The sequence below is a fragment of the Musa acuminata genome, chromosome BXJ1-1, assembly GCF_036884655.1.
Source record: "Musa acuminata AAA Group cultivar baxijiao chromosome BXJ1-1, Cavendish_Baxijiao_AAA, whole genome shotgun sequence".
Lineage (NCBI taxonomy): Eukaryota > Viridiplantae > Streptophyta > Magnoliopsida > Zingiberales > Musaceae > Musa > Musa acuminata.
In genome coordinates this window covers 14,344,253-14,367,500 of record NC_088327.1, presented here as the reverse complement: position 1 = coordinate 14,367,500, position 23,248 = coordinate 14,344,253, and the positions used below count along the sequence as shown (strand labels likewise).

General features: G+C 41.6%; 3 protein-coding genes across 4 annotated transcripts; 2 read left to right on the top strand and 1 right to left on the bottom strand.

The window, feature by feature from the left end:
• Nucleotides 1–5,070: 5,070 nt before the first annotated feature.
• Nucleotides 5,071–5,707, bottom strand: LOC135587207 (putative invertase inhibitor). The gene has a single exon (XM_065078335.1). The coding sequence runs from the start codon at nt 5,620–5,622 to the stop codon at nt 5,086–5,088; it is 537 nt and encodes a 178-aa protein (XP_064934407.1). The 5' UTR covers nt 5,623–5,707; the 3' UTR covers nt 5,071–5,085.
• Nucleotides 5,708–7,643: 1,936 nt separating this feature from the next.
• Nucleotides 7,644–10,787, top strand: LOC135675668 (haloacid dehalogenase-like hydrolase domain-containing protein Sgpp). Its single transcript, XM_065186047.1, has 5 exons — nt 7,644–7,829; nt 9,611–9,719; nt 9,797–9,951; nt 10,033–10,294; nt 10,383–10,787. Exons 1-5 carry the CDS (start codon nt 7,795–7,797, stop codon nt 10,557–10,559), a joined length of 738 nt encoding a protein of 245 aa, XP_065042119.1. The 5' UTR covers nt 7,644–7,794; the 3' UTR covers nt 10,560–10,787.
• A 399-nt stretch (nt 10,788–11,186) lies between these two features.
• On the top strand, nt 11,187–15,239 carry LOC135585308 (protein TRIGALACTOSYLDIACYLGLYCEROL 4, chloroplastic-like). Of its 2 annotated transcripts, none has more exons than XM_065186039.1 (5): nt 11,187–11,550; nt 11,665–11,914; nt 12,262–12,640; nt 14,085–14,371; nt 14,843–15,239. In XM_065186039.1, exons 1-5 carry the CDS (start codon nt 11,282–11,284, stop codon nt 15,038–15,040), a joined length of 1,383 nt encoding a protein of 460 aa, XP_065042111.1. In that variant the 5' UTR covers nt 11,187–11,281; the 3' UTR covers nt 15,041–15,239. The 2 variants fall into 2 exon arrangements, with proteins under 2 accessions (XP_065042111.1, XP_065042105.1); XM_065186033.1 differs by having other exon boundaries at nt 11,188–11,553.
• The last annotated feature ends 8,009 nt before the right edge of the window (nt 15,240–23,248 follow it).

Below are 23,248 nucleotides of genomic sequence, written 5' to 3'. Positions count from 1 at the left end.
ATGACTGAGGGGACATCACTTTAGAATCATATCCTTAAGATGATTGAGTGGATAGAGAAGCTCACGGGTCTTAGAATAGTCTAGAGGATAACCTATATGTAGATCTTATACTTCAGTCCCTCTTAAATTCCTTTTCATAGTTCATAATGAATTTTAACATGAACAAGCTTGAGGTGACTCTCTCTAAGCTCTTTAATATGTTGAGAAAGGCTGAGAGCATCATCAAGAAAGAGAAGTTAGTTCTCTGTGTTAGTGATGTTATGATCGAGTTGACACTAAGAGGGGGGTGAATTAATACAGCGAATAAAAACGACGTCGGTTCGAAAATATTTTCATTTGATGAAAATTGATATCGGAAATGCTTAACTTGAAAGCATGTGGAAGCATAGTGAAAGTAATAATTCCATTTGCAATAAAGGTAAATAACAAAAAATAAATGCAAACCTGATTTTTATAGTGGTTTAGTCGTCGTGATCTACATCCATTCCATCGATTCCTCTTCCGTATAGGCCATTGGCATCCACTAACGATCTTCTTTCAATGGGCGAAGATCAACTACCCTTTTACACCCCTCTTCTTATTTTCATAGGTTTAGAAGACAACCTTTTATAAGCACTCACTCCTCCCTAATCATAATTCCAAACTTAGAGTTAGAGAAGGGGATCTCTCTAGTGATTTCTGCGACGTTTTCCCACTTTTAAGTTTTATGTGCTTGTGTATATTAACTAGGGATGAGAGGGGTATTTATAGGTTTTAAGTGGATTCAAACTTGAAGTCTAAAATTGTCTCATCCTCAATTTTCGGGGTACTGGCGGTACCACCGCCTGTGCTGGGTGTACCACCGCTTGTAGCACTGACATTGGGCGGTACCACCGTTTGGGAGATTGTGTCTAGGCAATACCACCGCTTAGACTGGAGGTACCATTGCTTGACAGTCTCGGAGACTGAGTCTAGGTGGTACCATCACTTGATACAGTCTCATTGACTGTGCCATTGACGGTTCCACTAGTTTGGTTCATTGTTTAGGCCTTTCACTTGGCCCAATACATACCAAACTTGGGCCTAATTGTCTCTTAATTGAGTTGGCCCAATTTCAACTCAATTACACCTAAAACTTATTTCGATCTAGATAATTATTACAAAGCTTGAATCAAATGTTGTCCGGCATGTCATTGGTTCATCAACACTTCGTTCGAATCTTTGGCGCATCGTCCTCTCTTGTGGCCTATTGCTCAATCGATCAGTTGACCTCCGCAACTCTGATTTCCTTACATAATTTTTGCTCTTCTTAGCCGATGCCCAAACCCATGGCCTAAAGCCTTCTGCCGATACGTCGACCGATTCTCTAACTCGACATCTAATCTTCTGACATGTTTCACTCTAGCTCAACATGATTCTTCCTACTTTAATTGTCTCTCCCTAATCGAAGCTTCTTACGTCACTCAAAATGCAGATCAAATCGTAAATAGTATCAATTGGTTTCATCATCAAAATCCGAGATTCAACAATCTCCCCCCTTTTGATGATGACAACCAATTGATGACGGAGTTAACCTTAACTCCCCCTATCAATATATCATATTGATAGAACTTTATAATTCATAGAATTATAAATATTTTACCATTGCATGCATCATGAATATTGAAAGAACTAATTAATCATATCATTGCATGCATCATAAAATCATGCATAATCAAAATATCGAAGTACATCATCCTATGCATGATTGTCATCATGACTTCTCCCCCTTTGTCGTCAACAAAAAGGAGAAGTGCAACTAGCAAAGTTTTTTACATATAATTTTAAATTATTATATTATAAATATAATCTCTAGTTTTATCATCATACAAGCTAGTAATTTTCTTTCTTTTTTTTTTAGAAGTGTAATTTTTGTTTCTTTGCAAGTTAGTAAGTTATGCCTCTTGAGATAGCACTTTTGCTTCTCGTGAGATTGCAAGCTAGCAATTCTTTTTCCTATCAAGTTTTTTTTTTCTTTGCAATTTGTAACCTAGCAAATTCAGTAAGTTTTACATATGCAAGCTAATAAATTTTACTCCCCCATTGTTATTGTCAAATAGAAGGGAATAATACAATGTTCTAATTCTTTTCCCTTTACATCAATTTCCAAATCATGATAAAGATAAAGTATCATTCTTAATTCAATATGTTTGTGCATCATTATAGTTTCAAATTAAAATATGTATAATTTTAAAACCTTACATTTCATCCATACTTCATGCATACGACCAAAAATAAATCAATCATCATTATGGGCATATCATACTTGATACTCAAGCATTCATGATACATCATTTTGGGCATAATATTTATGATGCTAAGACATTAAAATTTTTAAGCATTTATCACTTCAAATATGATACCAAACATTCATCATTTATTTTCTTCCCCTTTGTCACAAACAAAAAAAGGGGAATAACACAAAAGTGGGGGGGGGGGGGGGGGGGGGAATTAGAAGAGGACTTAGCATCCTCTGCCCTCGGATTGTTTGAAGATAAAGAACAAACCTCGATTGACTAGTGACTAAAGGTTTGGGGAGAACTTGTACGAGAGAGACATTCGGACTTGAGACAAAAGAGTATAACTATGCCAGGATAAAGGATCGAAGATTGACCTACCTTATTAGGCATTGGGCCAAGGGAGAAGATACACCTAAGGAGGCCCTAGGGAAAAGGTTGAGAACTCCCAAGGCTCTGAAGACTCTGAACTCTAGAGGCTTAAATGGAGGAATGAATTCCACCTCATGGGAGAGAGGATTTATAAGGAGGAGACTAGTCTCTCTTCTTTCACAATCAAGACAAGTGTCCCTTTGAGCAAATCCTAAGAGGCCTATGATAGCAGAAAATTCTAAGACCTACCATAGTGGAGAGAGAACTTGAAATCTATCACAATAGAATAAGAATTCGAAGGCCACCATAACGGGGAGATCCAAAATCCACTATGATGAAGAGAGAACTTGAAACCTACCATGGCAGACTTGAAACCTGCCATGGTAGAGAGGTGTGCCAAAGGCATGTGAGTTAAGAAATCCAACCCGCTCTAATGGAAATTTACCACGATGGAGGTGTAAGGACAAATATGCTTGAGGTGTGATTCAAGAAACCTGACTCATACCAAGATAAATTCACTACGATGGAGGGGGAGGACCAAATGTGCTAAAGACATGTAAGTCAGGAAACCCTACCTACGCCAGTGTATATCTTCCACCACAATAAAGGTGCATGACCAATTATGCTTAAGGCATGTGAGTTGGGAAACTCAACCCACACCAAGGTATATTCACCATGGCGAAGGCACAAGACTAAATGTGTCTAAGATGTATGAGTCGGGAAACCTGACTCGTACCAAGCTATATTTGCCATGGTGGAGGCATAGGGCCAAATATGCCCGGGACATATAAGTTGGGAAACTTGACCTACACCAAGATAAATCCATCATGATGGAGGGAGAGAGCCAAATATATTTGAGGTGTATAAGTCAGGAAACTCGACCCACACTAATGTAAATCCACCATGACAGAAGTGCAATGCCATATGTGCCCGAGGCATGTGAGTCAAGAAACTTGACATATACTAAGGTAAATCTGCAACGACGAAGGTGCAAGGCTAAATGCGCCCTAGGTGTGTGAATCAGGAAACTCGACCCATGCTAAGGTATATTCGCCATGATAGAGGCATAAGGCCAAATGTGTTCGAGGCATGTAAGTTAAGAAACTTGACCCATGTTAAGGTAAATCTGCCAAGATAGAGGTGTAAGACCAAATATGCTTGAGACGCATGAGTCAGAAAAACCTAACCTGCATGAAGAGAAATTTGTTACGGTGGAGACGCAAGACCAAATACACTCGAGACATGTGAGTTAGGAAACTTAACCCACGTGAAAAGAAATCTACTACAAAGGAGGCACAAGGCTAAATGCACCCGAGATGTGAGTCGGGAAAACTCGACCTGCGTGAAAAGAAATATGCTACTACAGAAGCATAAAGCCAAATATTCCCAAGACGCATAGTCGAAAAAATCCGATCATGTGAAAAGAAATATGCTACGACGAAGGCACAAAGCCAAATGTGCCCAAGACGCGTGAATCGGAAAAACCCGACCCGCATGATGGAAAATCCACCATGACGGAGACACAAGGTAAAATGACTCCTATGTGCATGAGTTGAGAAAACCCGACCCATATGAAAAAAAATCCGTCATGGCGAAGGCATAAGGTAAAATGTACCAAATGCGTATGAATAAAAAAAACCCAACCCACGTAAAGAAAAAATTTCCACTACGAAGGCACAAGGTAGAGTTTACCCGAGATGCGTGCGTCGAGAAAATTCAACCCGTAAGAGAAAATCTCGAATGCTCATGTGTCGGATAACTTAAATATCACACTTTGAGTCCCTCTCGAAAGAGCTTGGAAGCATGCCTTCGGAGAGATAATGATAAGGGATATACTAATGACTACATCCAACACGTCACTACCACATGACACCCAATGATAGAGGATAAGAGGAAACTTTCTTCTTGTCATTTATGATGAGAAATATAAAATCACAGGCTTCCTTCTCGTCATTAATGATAAGAAAGATAACCACAAGCTTTTTTCTGGCCATTTATGAGGAAAAAGATAATCGTTATAAAAGCTTATGAAATGGGAGAATTTCTCTTGACTACTTATGCCCATAGTCATATACCTCGGATTATTAATTTGAGCATGAGACTAGGAAAAAAAAAATATCCATAGTAATATACCTCAAATTACTAACTTGAGCATTGAAGGAATCAAGAAAGGAAATATCTCTTGACCTCGATCTTTGTGTAATTGATACATCGAGAGCATGACATTTTCACGTTGGAGACGTTCTGAACAATCTTACGCATATAAGGTCGGATCACATTCGACTGACCAAGACGCCAGCGATATTTTTTCCTAACACTACTAATGAAATGACATAATAATTTATCCTTTTAAAAAAATAAAACATAAGAATAATAATTTCTATAATTGTTTTCATAAAATTATTCCATTTCTTCGGCATGGAAGAGGTTGCATGACAAGATAACATTTCCTCACCTATCATCCCAACATATTGGTGATAGCCAACGCAATAGTGCAAAGCTGCCCCACCTCACCGTTCTCGTCCGACAACGGTGAGGACACGCGCAGCTCCTCAAACCCATCTTCACAGTCCTGCGGCGACTCCGTGGTGGCGCTGAGATACGTCTTGGCATCCCAGAGACGATCATCCTCCAGAGCGCTGATCGACTCGGTGAGGGCCGGGATCAGATCGCTGTAGGTGCTCAAGCAGGTCTGCAGACACTGCTTCGCTTTGCGATCCGTCGCTACCTGAAGCAAGCTTTTGACCTTCGACTTAGTGGCGGCCGCTCTGGGGTACGACAGGTTGGTGGCGATGATCGCCAGCCCCTTCGTGTCCGCCGAGCAGCTTCCCGGATTTTCATGGAGGGACTTCACGCAGAAGTCGTAGTGGATGTTGGGGTCGTTGCCAGCCGCGGCCTCGCATGTCTCCTCCACCGAAGCGTCGGCAGGAGGAAGGTGGCAATAGAGGAGGAGGGCCAGCGCGAGGAGGAAACAAGTGGAAGAGGGCGGCGTCATTGCTTCCTTCAGATGAACTGCCACTCGTGGTTGGGTCACTGAGCAAAGCAGTAGTTCATAAGGAGATGGAGTTGACACCCATACAGAGAGCACTGCACGTCAAGTGAATGCCGATAAATAAATGCATGCATATCCATGGAGAATCTATCCGATACTTACACATCATCAGAAGTTTTGCCTATTTCGAAGGAAAATGTGCAGTAAGGGAGATGCGGATTAGATGTTTGTTAGCAAATGTGCTAATGAATACAGGCTTTCACATCACTAATAATTCAGTCCGTGTGCTTCGCCATTGCTGCCGGAGATTGAAGGCGAGAAGGCAGCAGGGCCGAGTCACCCCGGAACTTTCGTTTGGTGAATGTGATGTTTGATCGAGTACGGCTCGAACTCAATTGGAGTCCAACCTGACCCGACGTCGCGTTCATGGCATCAATCGAGTCGCATGCGACAAATTACGCGTCCAAAGTGCGTGCGAGGTGTTCGATTCTTGTCCTGTAGACGAACACAAGGAGAGCGCGCTCAGGCTGCCCGGTTCATGGTGGTAGCCGTCGGATTGGCAGAGTTTTAGTGCGTGCGAGGTGCTCGATTCTTGTCCCGTAGGCGAATGTCAAGTCTCACGCTTCGGCTGCCCGGTTCATGGTGGTAGCTGTCGGATTGGCAGAGAGTTTTAGTGCGTGAGAGGTGTTCGATTCTTGTTCAGTCGGCAAGAAATCACGCGTCCAAAGTGCGTGCGAGGTGTTCGATTCTTGTCCTGTAGGCTAACGTGAAGGCGAGCGCGCATCGGCTGCCCGGTTCATGGTGGTAGCCGTCGGATTGGCAGAGAATTTTAGTGCGTGCGAGGTGTTCGATTCTTGTCCTGTAGGCGAATGTGGAGGAGAGGACGCTTCCTCTGCCCGGTTCATGGTGATAGCCGCCGGATTGGCAGAGAGTTTTAGTGCGTCGAGGTGTTCGATTCTTGTCCTGTAGGCTAACGTGAAGGAGAGCGCGCTTCGGCTGCCCGGTTCATGGTGGTAGCCGTCGGATTGGCAGAGAGTTTTAGTGCGTGCTAGGTGTTCGATTCTTGTCCTGTAGGCGAATGTGAAGGAGAGGACGCTTCGACTTCCCGGTTCATGGTGATAGCCGTCGGATTGGCAGCAATTTAGTGCGTGCGAGGTGCTCGATTCTTGTACCGTAGGCGAATGTGAAGGAGAGGACGCTTCGGCTTCCCGGTTCATGGTGGTAGCCGTCGGATTGGCAGAGAGTTTTAGTGCGTGCGAGGTGTTCGATTCTTGTTCTGTAGGCGAGAAATTACGCGTCCAAAGTGCGTGCGAGGTGTTCGATTCTTGTCCCGTAGGCGAATGTGAAGGAGAGGACGCTTCGGCTTCCCGGTTCATGGTGGTAGCCGTCGGATTGGCAGCATTTTAGTGCGTGCGAGGTGCTCGATTCTTGTCCTGTAGGCGAATGTGAAAGAGAGGACGCTTCGGCTGCCCGGTTCATGGTGGTAGCCGTCGGACTGGCAGCATTTTAGTGCGTGCGAGGTGCTCGATTCTTGTCCCGTAGGCGAATGTGAAGGAGAGGACGCTTCGGCTTCCCGGTTCATGGTGGTAGCCGTCGGATTGGCTGAGAGGCAGAGAGTTTTAATGCGTGCGAGGTGTTCGATTCTTGTTCTGTAGGCGAGAAATTACGCGTCCAAAGTGCGTGCGAGGTGTTCGATTCTTGTTCTGTAAGCGAGAAATTACGCGTCCAAAGTGCGTGCGAGGTATTCGATTCTTGTCCTGTAGGCGAATGTGAACGAGAGGACGCTTCGGCCGCCCGGTTCATGGTGGTAGCCGTCGGATTGGCAGAGTTTTAGTGCGTGCGAAGTGTTCGATTCTTGTTCTGTATGCGAATATGCCCCCCCGGTTCGTGGTGTTAAAAGGGGCTCTTTGGAACAGCGGAGAATACACGTGGCGTTTGTGGTTCTCAAAGCCAGTGGTCAAACGCGGAAAAATAGGAGACGGAGAAGCCACAAAGGAGACTCGTGCCTGGCAGTATTAAACGCGGTGGTGGTGTTGGGAGCGCTTGCCAGAAGAGAAGCCGCCCGTTTTCTCGTAAAGGAAGACGAGAGGAGGAGGAACAGGAGCGAGATCCGGCGAGCCGCCTCTACCTTCCCGTAGATTCGTCTCTTTTCTGCCCTTCGTTTCTAAGAGAAATATGTCGATCTCTCCGGACTCGCACGCTTCTGAAAGGTACTGCTTCCTACCCCTCTTGTAGCTTCTCGTCTGGAGCGAGACATCGTAGATGCATCTATTTACGTGAACACTCGAGATTTCTTCTCGGAAATCGAGTCCTTATTGCTTGGAGTCGAGCGATTGCCTACGTCTGAGGATGAAAGGTGATCTATGAGTTATTTGTTTCAAGATAAGAAGAATTGAAATTGATGTTGAGATGGGTAGGGAAAAAAATGGAAATGTTAGCATCGAGATTTTTACCAGTTTGATTATGGTATTTCACAACACACTGGAGATAATTAATGAGAGCACAGAAATCAAATTCCATCACTGGCTGTCTTGCTTTGGAGGGTGGAATGTTTCTTTTGCAAAGTCCAAGTAGAAGCAAAAATGGATCCAATCTGGACTGGATATAACTCCAATGCTCTCTGCAGAGGTAGATGGTTTCTTTTGTGAATTGCAACTGGGGAAAAAATGGATGAAATCTGGATTGGATATTGGAAAAACTATATCTGTATCCACTTATGATTTTCGGACATTGATGTGAAACCAATGCATATTCAAATTAGATTAACATGAATAAATATGTAAATAATTGAATATTTCATGTGTCTAGTATTTTATAGCAACTAGATAGGATGTTTTATTCAAACAAATGGAAGAATGGAAAAAAGAGATAAAATGAGTGCATTATTACACGTAGAAATTTGATCAAATAACATTAGTTCAGAGGTAATGTTTTTCTTGGGAAATTTTATGCTTAGAGATATGGATATATGGATAAATGGGTCTGGATAGATTTGAACCGACATTGCTACCTGTATCAGCTAGATGAAGCAAAATTTGGACATGGATCATTTAAATGATATACGTTCATTTATCTGATCATCCAGCTACATCCATATATGGAAATGGATTGAGATGGATGTTATTCTCTTCCACCCCTACTTGCGATTGAAATATTATGTTGGACCTAGTTGGATGTCCATTAACCTTCTTTTGGTCAATTTAAACTTGCTTGTGACAAGCATAGGTCAAAATTGATGGTTTATGATATTATGTGCTTCTTTTTTATCATACCATCAATCCCATTTCAGAGTATGTGAAAACTATTAGCGCCTGTCTGAGACCTAGGGCTGTTCAGAGATAATCTTAATGTACTTTTTGAATCTCTCTTTAGAAATTTACGATTCTTTTCTATTTCAGTGTGGTTTCGTGGAGAACACAGAAGATAGACTGATAATTAAAAAGAGGTTGAAGTAAATAAGAGCTATTAGCAACAAAGAGTTCTTATATACACTTATATCATAGTGTAAATATCTAATAAATATCAATTAATATTGTAGTGAGTTATAGGAATGGAATTTCAGTGATGAATTGCTAAGATGATTCAAAGCATCGGCTTGGTTGATCTGGCTAAACAAAACAACTACAGTTTTTCTTTTCTTGTTTTCTACTTGAACCATTTAAAGAAGTGGATTTTCAACGTCAAGTAGCATGCTTTCCGTGGTAGGACAATGTTTTAATGACAAATCATCATAGTTTTGTTTGTTATTAAAATCCATGCTCAATTTGTTGTTCCTAAGCTACTAATAAGTATATAACTATACCATTGTAGTAGTTACTATTATGCTGGTTAGTATTTGAATAAAATGTTGAAGATTTCCTATTATTGGTTTTCTTGACTATTTATTTGCAAGATCAGACAGACGGATAATGTCTTCTCGGTCCAATCTACGATTAGAATTTTGCTTCGCTCATATGGGTCAGCACTGATTTATCTCCTTGACTTGTGGCAGTTCTCTTACTAGACTTGATCCGGTTGAAGCAGTTCTATTTGATGTCGACGGAACCCTGTGTGATTCGGATCCTCTTCATTATTATGCTTTTCGAGAAATGCTGCTAGAGGTACGATTTCCAATAGCTTTAATTGTGATAATCAATCCTTGTGGTGTTTGAGCTTCTGACTGAAAAAAAATTTACAGATTGGCTATAATAATGGAGTCCCTGTAGACAAAGAATTCTTCATAAAAAATATTGCTGGAAGGCACAATGATGATATTGCTAGTATCTTATTTCCTGACTGGGATCATGAGAAGGCCATTAAATTTGTTGATGATAAGGAAGCAATGTTCCGAAGGTATATTTCTGACTTTTTCACTGAGGGACAGTGTCACATATATTATTTTTCATAGGAGAGATTGCACTTTTGAATGTACAGGTTAGTATCTAAAGAGTTGAAGCCAATAGAAGGTCTTCACAAGCTATGCAAGTGGGTCGAGGATCGAGGCCTGAAGCGTGCAGCAGTCACTAACGCCCCAAGGCCTAATGCAGAGCTTATGATTTCAATGCTCGGTCTGACTGATTTCTTCCAAGTTGTAGTAGTTGGGAGCGAATGTGAGAGAGCTAAACCATTCCCTGATCCTTACTTGAAGGCTCTCAAGGAACTCAAGGCATCTGCTGAACATTCATTTGTTTTCGAGGTTGCTTTTCTTAAATTATATTGTCTCACTCATCCCGACTTTCCCCTTTCCTACCATCAATCCTAACTTCTCTTCATCATTTCTGAAGGACTCAGCATCAGGAATAAAAGCCGGTGTAGCTGCTGGAATGCCTGTTTTCGGTTTAACAACCAGGAACCCTGAGAAGTCTCTGTTAGAAGCAGGAGCTTCTTTCCTTATAAAGGACTATGAAGATCCAAAGCTTTGGATGTCATTGGAAGAACTGAACAGGGTACAACAATCCTGAACACTGCTGATGTTAGAGAAGAAAATTGGAAAAACACTCATAGAAACACCATAACATCGAAACTTATATACTGGGGTACAATTTTATACGAAAACATAAACATTTTCCTTTTGGTTGTATTTGGTTTTTGTTACATTGAATTAATTATCTGGTAAATCTGATGATCAAGACATCTGCAACCACATTTATACATTGAATAAGAAGATTGTGATGGAGAAGTTCACTTCTTGGATTGCTGATCCAGTACATGTTCTGTATCTGTTCTCTAAATCTCCGAATTTGTGTACATAATAACTGATCTCCAATTTCTTGATTTGATAGAAAAAATATTTTTTTGCCTTTTTAAAATAATCAGCAAATTGTGATTGCATGGAGGGTTCTATTAATGTTCCAAACATGCTCACTCCGGACAACGTAATATATATTTATACATTTATGATGCTTTTTTGCTTCTTATACAATGAGTATATTAGCAATTGAAATGATAAAGATAAAAAAATTTACATTAGTTCTCAAAGAAAACGCCATTCGGCCCAAAACAAGCCCAAAGTAGTAAAGCCACGGCCCAATTCAAATGCCATTCCCTAAACCCAATGTGACAATGTCCTATAAACCCCTGTTTCGCTTCAGCAGCGCGCAGCGAGAGAGAGAGAGAGAGAGAGAGGGATAAGGCTGGAGTGGCTAGATAGAGAGAGGGCGGAGAAGGCCGGAGAAGAAGGGTGATGACGAGTCTTCGGCTGGCGATGGACACGGCGTTCTGGGACCTGAACGTGTCGTCGGCGCAAAACCTGGAGGGCACGGCCCGGGCCGTCCCAGGGGAGGCGGCGCCGTTGGGGATGGCCCGGGCGAGCCGCCTCCTCCGCCCGCAGCAGCTCTCCTTCCTCTCCCGCGCCTTCCCCCTCGGCCTCGTCCCTTCCTTCGCCCCGACCCCCCGCAAGGACCTCGGGTCCTTCGCCATCCAGTCCCTCCTCCTCGGCCCCTCCTCCGACAGGTGGTAAGCATCCATTTCCCCTCTGATTCTGCTATGTATCCCTAGATCTATATCGCGCACTATTGCAAGGAATTGATAGCGTGCTCTTGTGATCCTATACTGGACGATTGTTAGGTGGATGGGATTAGTTGGCCAATTCCGTCCAAGAAAATTGATATCAAATATCAAGAAAGAAGTGACAATGGGAGATGAGCTAGAGTTGCCTCAGTTCAAGGACGTTGCAAAGCATTTTCTGGACAAGTCGCTGTATGCACTTGGTTTGTTCTCGCAAATTTCTCTAACACCGGAGACCTCATTACTCTTCAATGTGGAAAGACATGGTGATAAGACGGGCCAACGTGCAAAAGCAATGCTCTTGCACGAGGTAAATTTAACGAAATAGTTCATCTTTTATGGCAGATTTTGTTATTGCACTTTCTAGTCATAGACAACTCAGACGCAGTTTAGTCGCAATAAGCGTAATTAAAATTTTGAATTATTTATGTCAGGTAATATAATTTTCAAGTGAAGTTATAGGAATCTAGATTATATGAAGTTAATGATAATTGTCCTCTTGCAGACCTTATTTTAAATGTCTCCTAAATTAGGATACATATCTTTGGGTGCCTCTTTGGGATAAATTGTTGTGTCTTGGTTCTGTATGATTCATTCTACTTGAACTGTGCTATTTTACTGTCTAGCTGTAATTCTTGGTTACTTGTGCCTTTGCAGCTGCCAAGTCATGATGTTACAATAGAAGCAGCATGGCCTGAGTTGTTTCTGGACAGTAAGGGAAATTATTGGGATGTTCCAACTTCAGTATCCCTAGATGTAACTTCTCTAATACCTGACACTGGTTTGTGGTATCGTTTTGGTTTACACAAAAACAGTGGGCAACCTGAAGCTCGCAACTCTTCATCTACTGATATTCCCTTGACTCTTCTGCCTGGAGTATGTGCCAAAGCAGCTGTTTCATATGAGAAGAGCATGGATTTTTGGAGGGAACAGGAGAAGAGTACTAGAGCAAGAAATTTGGTCAAGAAACCTGCATGGATATCCTCTTATGATGAACGACTCGAAGAACCCCATGCAACAATATCAGGAATCATTGGTGAGAAAATTATCTAGAATATTTAGCTATTGAGTTTCTTATAGAAAACTTATGATTATATGAATATTCCAATCACTTGGATGTTGTATAGTTATTATATAGTTTGTTCAAATATTTGTTTCTTTTAATTAATCTCATGACGTATGGTTTTGCTGAAACATGCAAAGTTGTAAAAAAAGAATGGGTCCCTTCATCAAATTTATATTAAGTTGATTTACCAAACCATCATTTCAGTTGCAGTCCCCTGAGCCTGATGAGAGTTTTTGGTTTTGCTGGATTTGGCCATTTTGTGTCAGCTGGCCTATCTGGATTGGCTTGTGATTTTACATAAAAAATTCAATAGAAGTATATAGATATCATGACTATTAAGAAAAAGGTGCATAGGTATCTGCTTTAGTGGTCATAATCAAACCACACTTAAAAAATTATTTCTTATGTTGATCTTTTCTGAGGCCACCGAATTTTGGCCTACTTGGAGCCAACTCCTCTGCCAGTTCTTCCAGACTGTGATCTAACAAACTGGATCAGCCTGTATGCAAAGCCATGTGCCATTGCTTTGGTGACAGCAATAACCTCCCGTAAGGACTATCAACTACTTGTACCTGATTGTTCAAGTGTTAACTATAGTTCTTTCTTGTTCTTAGAATTTTGACCTATTCATTTGTGTCATGCATAGAGTTTATCTTTACCTGGCATTACGGCATTACAAAAAGGTTTTCTGAACATTCCTGCCACTTGGGTTATTGTTCGAAGGTTGTTGTAGAGCTTAGCTCTATATGATTTGCATTACTGAAAGTTGATTCAGTTAGATGTTTTGATGAACAAATTTTTTTCTGGCTGTATTTCATTTGGAGCCACTGTATTCTAACTTCTGTTTTACATATATTGCTAGTCTCTTGCTTTTGGAGTCATGAGCAGTAGTTTGTTTTAGGACTGTGATCTTCACTGGAATGATAAAATTGGATTAGAATGTTTTAACATTTTCTAGCTTGGAAAATTAGGTGCCCACACTAATAAATAGCCAATCTTGGCCACAATATTAGTTTTTCATGTTTTCTCATTGCATGGGATTTCAAGTTGATTCCTTGCTAGGAAGCCTATGCTGGCTCAAGCAGATTAAGTTGAGCGCCTGTGCTCTCCGTCCGAATTTATTTATGTACATGGTTTTGCTTAGGTGCTAGTTCACCTTAAAATCTGTTTGAACATATGCTCATCAGGCCCACATCTTAAGACCCTACTTTCTTTTCTTTTCTTTGCTTAAGGTCATTACCTTCCCAACTGGTTTTTGCAACTAAAGCAGTGCATTTGGATGTTGAATTGATTTTGACATTGTACGATGGGTAATTTTGGATGTAACATTTAACTGTGGATTGATATTGATGTCTTTATACAAGTTATATGCTTCTGACATAAATCTCTGTTTTTTCTTTCTTTCATTTCTTAGGTGGTACTTATGCAGCATGGTTTGGAGATGGCAACATTTCGAATCCTAAAAGAAGAAATCAATTTCATGCAGACTTCTTTGGCTCATTATGCTACACGATTCAGCATGGAAAATTTAAGAAGGATTTCAATGATCTTAGAAGAATAAGTGCTCGCTTGGACATTTGTTCAGCTTCAGCATTTATGAAAGGTGTCAGCCATCTGATATTTGACACTACCAAACGGCAAGTTGACACAGAATTTAATCCTCTTGCTACCCCAAGGCTTAATGTAATCCTTCAACAGCAGGTATATCTTTCTACCTTATTCTTGTTTTTCTCTTCATAATATGCTCGATGCCATGTCCAATATATAATTTTTTTCTTTGACATATAGCTATAGAGTTGTACCTAGTTTAACTGTGACTCTCTTTGACAACCCTATGGTTAGCTTTATGAGCATTTTGCAACTGAACTAAACAGTACCAAGGGATGCATTATATCACATGCTATTCTAGACTCTGTACTTGGTACATTCTGTATATTATTAGCAGAAAGTCTAATATATATTTGAAATTTCACTAATAAAAAAGGACCACTGGTTGTATTGTTAAACCAAATTTAACTACTTGTCATTAGTAACATAGAATCCTTTTAATTTTTAATAACTGGTAATAATTGGAAATCCTTTTCTTATAGTTTTGTGCATGTTTTTGATAATATTTAGGTAAGTTATCTTCCTTCATTATCTGGATCTTGCAATAAACCATTTCTTTTACAGGTGGCAGGGCCCATAGTCTTCTCTGTGGATTCCAGAGTATCCCTGGTATCCCCATCTGGGAAGCACATGCCTTGTGTTGATGATGTCATGTTTGGCTTGAGCTACTCTTTCAGGAAGTTAAAATCTGGGAAAATTCTGGCTTGGTTTTCTCCTAAGAGGAAAGAATCAATGGTTGAACTGCGCCTTTTTGAGTTTTAGAATCTAATTCTTCCGTTCCCCTAGGTTCTAGTGTTTCTCTTCTTTTTTTTCTTTATTTCTTTTTTCTGTTTGCATTTAGGACTTCGATTTTTGTAACAAGTAACGACTGCTCGGGCAAACTTCGTCGGTCTTAGATTCCAAATGTGAATTATTTCTTTATATTGGCTACATATTTTTATTCATGAGATCTGATTTTACATCTTTTGTGGTTGAAGCATGCAAAATGATGACCTTGCCCTACCAATCTATTATGGACACCTGCAGCACTAAACATCAGGCTGAGCTTGCACTAATCTGTTGTCTACTGGAGGGCCAGAAAGGTTTGATCTCTGCATTCTTCTAATATTTGTACCAAATGGTTGAGATCCACTCTTTCTATGATTTGACTGTTCTTAATCCTGTCTTATTCGGTGCTTAGCTTTGAACCTGCTAAATGGTACTTGAGAGAGCATATCTACTCTCATGGATGTTAAATTTCATTTTGTTGGATGTCAAACGTTGGTGTATAGCCAAAATATTCATCCACTTTCTCAAGCTAACAAGTCATTTTTACTTGAGAGAGCATTAGCTACAAAAAGTGTTGATGTTTGATTAAATTTGAAGCATCTTTTAATTATATTAAATTGAATATGATCATGAAGGATATTTTTATCAAATCATGAAGCATCTTTTGACTATAATGTTATTGATCATGATATGTCCTTCGATAATAATGTAGTCATCTTTACTTTAAAGCATGCTTCAACATCCTGACTATAAAGTGTCGTTCAATGATAACACAAGTGAATTTGACCATGAAACTCTTTTTTAATGATGATATAATCAAATTTAATCATAAAGGATCCTTGAATTTGATCATGAAACTTTTTTTAATGATGATATGATCAAATTTAATCATAGAGGATCCTTTGTGTAGTCAAATTCAATCACGAAGTATCTAAAATCTTATAATAATTCAAACCTAAAATAATGGTGTCATCTAGGTGATGTGATCAAGTTATCCTGTCTGAACCCCTTCATTATTCTGAAGTATAGTGGGGGCATATGACAAAGGCGTCTAACATGTGGGTAACGTAACAACACATCAACTATACTCAGAAGCCTCTTCAGCCCCAAGACAAGTGGCCCACGTGGTAGGCATAGTGGCACCAACCACGAGGTTCAATGGTTCAGGTATCTCTTGTCCCAGTAATTTTCAATAATCATATGAAATTGCTTGCATGAATAACTCCCCACTTAATCATAATGGTAACCAAAGCCCTCTAGCAAAAAATCGCCTACGTTAACTCACCCAAAACTCTTTGAATCTTTGGAATCTTAAATTACTCTCCTTCCAAGTTATTAGCTTAAGTACGCGTTAAGGAAAAATTTTATTTACGTCTTGATTAGCTTGACATGGTCCAAACCCGTATGCATAGGATTATTCGAAGTGTCTTATAGGCGGAAACATCGTGTTCCCAATGTGTCACATGCATGAAGACTAAGGTCGGGAGAGGTTTCTCGACCTGATTCCTTTGATGCTCAAATTAGTAATCCAAGATATATGAGTATGAACATGAATAGTCAAGAGAAGTCATCCCCTCTTCTCTGTGTTAAAGGTGAGCTTTATATATGATCATAAAGAGTACGAAGAAAACTTATGATTGTCTCTTTCCTCATAAATGGCGAGAAGAAATCTAGTGATTATATTTCTCTTCATAAATAACAAGAAGGAAGCTTCGTCTTATCCTTCCTCATTGGGCGCTAAGTGGTAATGACGTGTCGGATAATTAGTCGTTAGTATATCTCCTATTATTGTCCCTCTCCTAAAGGTGTGCTTCAGGGCTCTTTTGAGAGGGACTTGAAGTGCGATGTTTAATTCATCTAACGTATAAGCATTTGGGATTTCCTCTTACGGGTCAGGTTTTCTCGACACATGCGTCCCGGGCACACTTTACCTTATGCCTCTACCATGGTGGACTTTTTTCTTTTACGTAGGTCGGATTTTTTCTACTCATGTACCTCTGGCACATTTTACCTTATGCATTTACCATGGTAGATTTTTCTTCAAGCGGGTCGGGTTTTCCCAACTCACACATCTTAGACATATTTTACCTTATGTCTATACCGTGGTAAATTTCCCTTAACATGGGTAGAGTTTTCCCGACGCACACGTCTCAGACACATTTGGCTTTGCGCCTCTATCATACCAGATTTTTCTTCACACGGGTTGGATTTTCCCAACTCACATGTCTCGAGCGCATTTGGTTTTGTATCTCCACTATAGCAAATTTCTCTTTACGCAAGTCAGGTTTTCTTAATTATGCGTTTTGAACATATTTAAGCCTTGCGCCCCCGTCGTAGCAAATGCGGGTCAAGTTTTCCCAACTCACATGTTTTGGTTGCATTTGGCCTTGCACCTTCGTCGTAGTAGATTTCTCTTCATGCAAGTCGGGTTTTTCTGACTCACGCATTTTATGCATATTTGGCCTTGTGTCTTTGCCATGACAGATTTACCTTAGTATGGGTCGGGTTTCTTAACTCATTTGCCTTAGGCACATCTAGCCCTATGCCTCTGTCGTAGTGGATTTACCTTGGTACGAGTCGGGTTTCCCAACTCATACACCTCGGGCACATTTAGTCCTGTGCCTTTGTTGTGGCAAATATACCTTGGCATAAGTCAAGTTTTTCAACTCACACATCTCAGGCACATTTGGTCTTGCGCTTCTATCATGATAGATTTACCTTGGCGTAAGTCGAGTTTCCCAACTCACATGCCTTAGGCACATCTGGCCCTACGCCTCCGTCATGATGGATTTACCTTAGTGTGGGTTGAGATTTTTGACTCATATGCCGAAGACACATTTGGCCCTGTGCTTCTATCATAGCAAATTTACTTTGGCACGAGTTATGTTTCTTAACTCACACATCTCGGGTACATTTGACCCTATGCCTCCATCATGGAAAATATATTTTTGTGCGGGTCAGATTTTTCGATTCACATGCCTCGAGCATATTTGGCCTTACACCTCCGTCGTGACGGATTTACCTTGGTGCAGGTTGGATTTTCCGACTCACACACCTTGGGCACATTTAGCTTTGTGCCTTCGTCGTGATGGATTTCAAGTCCTCTCTCTACCGTGGTAGATTTTCAATCTTGCCACTATGGTGGGCTTCAAATTCTCCCTCCTTCATGGTAGATTTCAAGTTCCCTCTTTACCGTGGTGGATTTCGAATCTTCTCGCCTCAGTGAACTTGAAATTCTTTCTTCACCGTAGTGAGTTTCAAGTCCTCTCTTTGTCATAACAGATTTTGGATCTCCCTACCATGGTGGGCTTCAAGTTCTTGCTCCGTCATGATAGCTTTCAAGTCCTCTCTTCGTTGTGGCAGGTCTCAGACCTTCCTATCGCGACAAGCCTCTTGGGATTTGCCCCCAAAAGGACACTTGTCTTATTACAAGAGGACAGAGTTCGATCTCCTCCTTATAAATCCCCTCACCTCGTAGGGTGTGATTCATTCCTCCATCTAAGCCTCTAGTGTCTAGAGTCTTTAGAGCCTCAAGAGTTCTCAGCCTCACCCCAAGGGCCTCCTTAGGAGCGTCTCTCTTATCGCTTTGGTTCTCGATAAGGGAGGCTGACCTTTGAGTCCTTCATCTCGACATAAGTTCTGCTCTTCTATCTCAGGTCAGGATGTCTCTCCTCTCTCATATAAGTTCTTCTCGATCCTTTATCTGTTAGTTAGTTGAGGTTTATGCTTCATCTTTGAATAATTCGAGGGTGGAGGAGGTCGGGTTCTCTTCATTGAAAGGGGCCTCTCTTGTGAACTGAGGGTTCTTTGAGGGTTGGAGTCCAAAAGTTCTCATGATTGTGATTCGGTGGTGAGCACACCTCTCTTGGATCACCTATGAACTAGGTATTTTATCTCAACCAAATTTGACCTACAAGTTCCCCAACCCAGTCAACACACTTTTGATCTTATCCTAGGGTCTTTTTGCTTATCTTGTGATGCCCTTGAGATGGGCCTTCATCTTTCTTTTCACCCAGTGATAGTATCTTTCCTTCAATGGCGGGGAATATCATCTTCCCAAATGGCGCCCAACTCATGATGTCATTTGATAGTATTCATCGGGGAATACCAATTTGCTAACATTATTTTGACCCGAACCCTTTTTGTCACTTATTTTCGGTTGTGCAATGGGAGAAATAGCTACTACTTATCCGATCGGGGGGGGGGGCTTCAAGGTCAGGGATGCCCCTTCCAACAACAAGGGCCGGAAGGAGTGTTTTTTTCTTATGAGTTCAAGTCAAGATTAGGGGTTCAACCTCACTTAGTTAACATGTTGCATTGATAATACCCCTCCCTTCTTGTTGGATAAGGAGGCAGATCAAATGCTTCAACTGAGGGACATACTTTTTTCCTCCGATTTAGTTTGAAAGATAGATGAGGAATGAGCGATCGATACGGGTCTCAACTCAACTCCTTGGGGTACGACCTGAACTTTCCCTCGTTTGACTTGACCTTTCTTTTTAATATTCTATTTTGTGATTTGGATTCTTTACAAGCATGAATCTACACACTTTGAAAAAGAAAGAGCTTGGCTCTTCATCGGGTGTGGTGGAGTCCCATTCGGTCTTAACAACTGTTTGCGAGCCGTTGGTAGAGGCATCGGATCCGCCTTGGTTTGGCCATCATGACAATAGCAATTGACTAAAAAAGAAACATAAGGTTATAGCGAAGAAGACCCCATGCCCTCAAAAGGGCGACATGCCCGAAGAGTCGGCTCAGGAAATGGAGCCTCCCCCGACTATAATGCTAGTGCCTCTAGGAGGTGGAAGTTCTAAGTTGGGCTTCAGAAAAAAGGAGAGAAGGTTATGGTCGATGTTGGACCTGTGCAAGGGGAAGCTCTTGCCCTTCATGACCTTGTAGATTATCGACTTGTCAGACCCGACCTCGGAGACATCGTTACAGCCTTGACGGGAAGATATGAGGGAGATGCAAAAGGTGTGGGGTGAAGGCTCGACTACAGAATTGTACTGTCGTGGATCCCTGTGCTCGGGGATGGTGAAGCAGCTCTATTGCTCCCCATCAGAGGTCCTAATTGACATTTGCTATCGAAATGAAATGATGGTAAGTTAGGCTGCTACTAGCTCCTTCGGCTTCACTTCGCTAACTTGTTCATTTTTTATTTGTAGCATCACCACTATGTGACGACTCTAATTGATCATGTCCAAGATGCTAGCACCATCGTTCACCGATAGTCTACTATGGTTGACGACCTCCTAGCTGAAGTCGAGGAGTTGAAAAAAAGGGAAGCCTCCTCTACTATCACCAAGGTCGAGGCTCGAGTGACCAAATTGAACTGTCAATTAGAGGATGTTGAGCGGTGCCTAGTTACTCTCGCTAAGCAACAAAAGGAGGTCCGAGGCCATAATCGTGCAATGGAGGACAAGCTTCTGTGGCTCACCTAAGAGCTAGACATAGTGAAGATATACAACTCAAAGCTCACTTGAGTGTTGGACACGGTGAAGATACATAGCTCGGAGTTCACCGAGGAGGTTGCAATGGCTACTAAGGATGCCTATAAGCTAAAGGAAGTATTGGAGGGTGAGTGGAGCTGCATATCATAGTACTAGGAGGAAGCTATCACCAATTATAAGATATCCGTCAAATTCCAAAAGGGTCTGGAGAGGACAATGCAGGTTTTGTACCAGTTCGAGTATCAGATCACCCTAGCCCACTTCAAGGCGAGGTACCCCGAGCTAGAGCTTGAGGAGGATCCATTCATAAATTATCCTGAGGACCAGAACATCCCGATGGCGACTAAGGTGCCCTTCGACAATAGCAGTAACTCGCCTCCTCACCCAACCGCCTAAATTGTTGCCTTCATTTGTTGATCTCTCCCTTTTCTGTTTTTGGTCATTAGGTCAGTCTATCCAACTTATTTTTTTGTCTGCATTAATAGCATTTTATTTTGATAGGTCAAGGCATCATCTCAGATGTAAAAGCTTGACTTTGTAGGTGTATGTGCTTCTAGGAGCAATGGAACTCTCTTTTCCAACATTTGGTGCTTAAGGGTAGCCTTTCCCGGTCTACAACATTCGAGACCTTAGGGATAAAACTTCTTCAAATTGGCGATATGACACGTTCTCGATAATGTCATACCCTATGTTGTCCTGAAGCGATGTGTTTTATCTTGGATGACTTCGACGATTCGATATGGCCCTTCCCAATTCAATGTCAAGTTACCTTTGGGTCACGAACCTCAGCCTTTTAGAGCACCATGTTCTATAGTCCAATCCCCTAAGGGTGAGCTCCTTGATCGTAGAGCTTGGCCACTGTTCTTCTATATCTTAGTGCCCATAGATGTGCTTCAACTCTAACTTCACTAATCAAGTCAAGTTTGGCTCGATGTCCCTCTTCGGATTCTTTGTCAAAGCTCTCGACCTGAGGTGTCAAGAAGACTATCTCGGGTGGCAGAACAACCTTGGTGCTAAATGCCAAGTTGAACAACGATTCCCCTGAGATAGTCTTGAGTGTCGTCCAAGAGGTCCACAAGATGCTTTGTAGCTCATTCACCAAAGTGCCCTTCGCTTTGACAACCCTCTTATTCAATTCTTCGAGAATGGCTCAATTAATGACCTATGCGAGCTCGTTTATTTAAGGATGAGCTACTAAGTTAAATCTTAGTTGAATCCCATGGGACTAGAAAAACTCTTTGAATTTCATATTATTAAATTGAATCCCGTTGTGAGGGCCCTTGAGGATTCCGAAGTGGGTAATGGTGTTTCTCCATACGAACCCCTCGACTTGTTTCTCGGTGATTTAAGGTAGCGGTTTGACCTCTACCCACTTCATGAAGTCTACTCCCATGATGAGAAACCTCTTATAGTCGAAAGTTGGTGGAAAGGTTTCTAAGATGTCCATGCCCCACTGGGCAAAAGGCCATGTGCAATTGATCAAGCTCAAAGGGACCGTCGACTACTGTAGTACCAACATTTGGCACTCGTGGCACCTTCAGACGTAAGTGATTGTGTCCTTACGTAACGTCGGCCAGTAGAACCCCTACTGAAGCACCTTGAATGCAAGGGTCTGTCCACCTATGTGCTCCCTACAAATACTTTTATGCATCTTGATGAGCACCCTCTCGACTTCTTATGGTGTTAAGCACCTAAGAAAGGGTTTGCTAAAGGACCTACAGTACAAGCGATCGTTAATTATGCCATAACATGCTTGATGATGCCTGACCCTTCGAGCAGCCATGAGGTCAACAAGAATTGCTCCATCTCTTTTGTAGTGCAAGATCTCATCAATCCAACTTGGTTCCTCCTCGGCCATGACCATGTTGTGCCCTTCAATAGTTCAAATTAGTAGCATCTCGACTATCAATCAGCTTCCCCTTGGAGCTCTGGTGGAGGCTAACCTAGCTAGTAAGTTAGCCTAGGTATTTTTTTGTGCGAGGTATCTATAACACATTGAGTTAAGAAAAGCTTCGGGGTAACTGTCACACCTCGACAAGATACTTTGCCATGGTCCTGTCCCGAGTTTCGTAGCTCCCGTCAACTTGGCTCATGACCAATTGTGAGTCATTGAACATTGTCAAGTCTTCTACTTGGAGCTCTCAGGCAAGTTGGAACTTATGAGAAATGCTTCATATTTGGCCTCATTATTGGAGATTTTAAACTCGAACTATAAAGCTTGTTCATGCACTTGCTTGTTCGAACCTTTCAAGACAAGTCCAGCACTGCTGCTTTCTAATATGGTAGTTCTATCTACGAACATGGTCCATGCCAAGGGGGTGTGCTTATTAGCTTCGATCTCGTGTGAGGGGGTCAACTTCAATATGTAATCTACCAATGCTTAAGCCCTGATGGCAACCCTAGGTATATATCAGAGTCGAATTCACTCAGCTCTACCGACCACCTCCTACACTGAGACATCAAATCACAAAAGGATTTGCTTGAGTGATTAGTCGATGATCACCTATATAGGATATGCTTAAAAATAGGGACAAAGCTTCTACTATGCTTTTGAGGTGATCATCCGGGCGAGGTGGTGCTTTAGTTTATCAAATGCCTCTTGGGACTTCTTGGTCAATAGGAAAACTTTTGGATTTTTCAATGCCCAGAAGAAGGGCAAGCACTTATCGCTAGACCAGGATAGGAACCAGGTAAGCACCGCTATTCATACTATTAACTATGCACTTCCTTCACTGACCAAGGTGGATGCATC

Excerpts from the sequence above, each read along its gene's own strand:
- LOC135587207 (XM_065078335.1), bottom strand. The coding sequence starts at position 5,622 with ATGACGCCGCCCTCTTCCACTTGTTTCCTCCTCGCGCTGGCCCTCCTC.
- LOC135675668 (XM_065186047.1), top strand. The coding sequence starts at position 7,795 with ATGTCGATCTCTCCGGACTCGCACGCTTCTGAAAG. Across the intron at positions 7,830-9,610 it reads GACTCGCACGCTTCTGAAAG|TTCTCTTACTAGACTTGATC; the intron begins GTACTGCTTCCT and ends GACTTGTGGCAG. Across the intron at positions 10,295-10,382 it reads AACATTCATTTGTTTTCGAG|GACTCAGCATCAGGAATAAA; the intron begins GTTGCTTTTCTT and ends TCATTTCTGAAG.
- LOC135585308 (XM_065186033.1), top strand. The coding sequence starts at position 11,282 with ATGACGAGTCTTCGGCTGGCGATGGACACGGCGTTCTGGGACCTGAAC. Across the intron at positions 11,554-11,664 it reads GGCCCCTCCTCCGACAGGTG|GTGGATGGGATTAGTTGGCC; the intron begins GTAAGCATCCAT and ends GACGATTGTTAG. Across the intron at positions 11,915-12,261 it reads AAGCAATGCTCTTGCACGAG|CTGCCAAGTCATGATGTTAC; the intron begins GTAAATTTAACG and ends GTGCCTTTGCAG.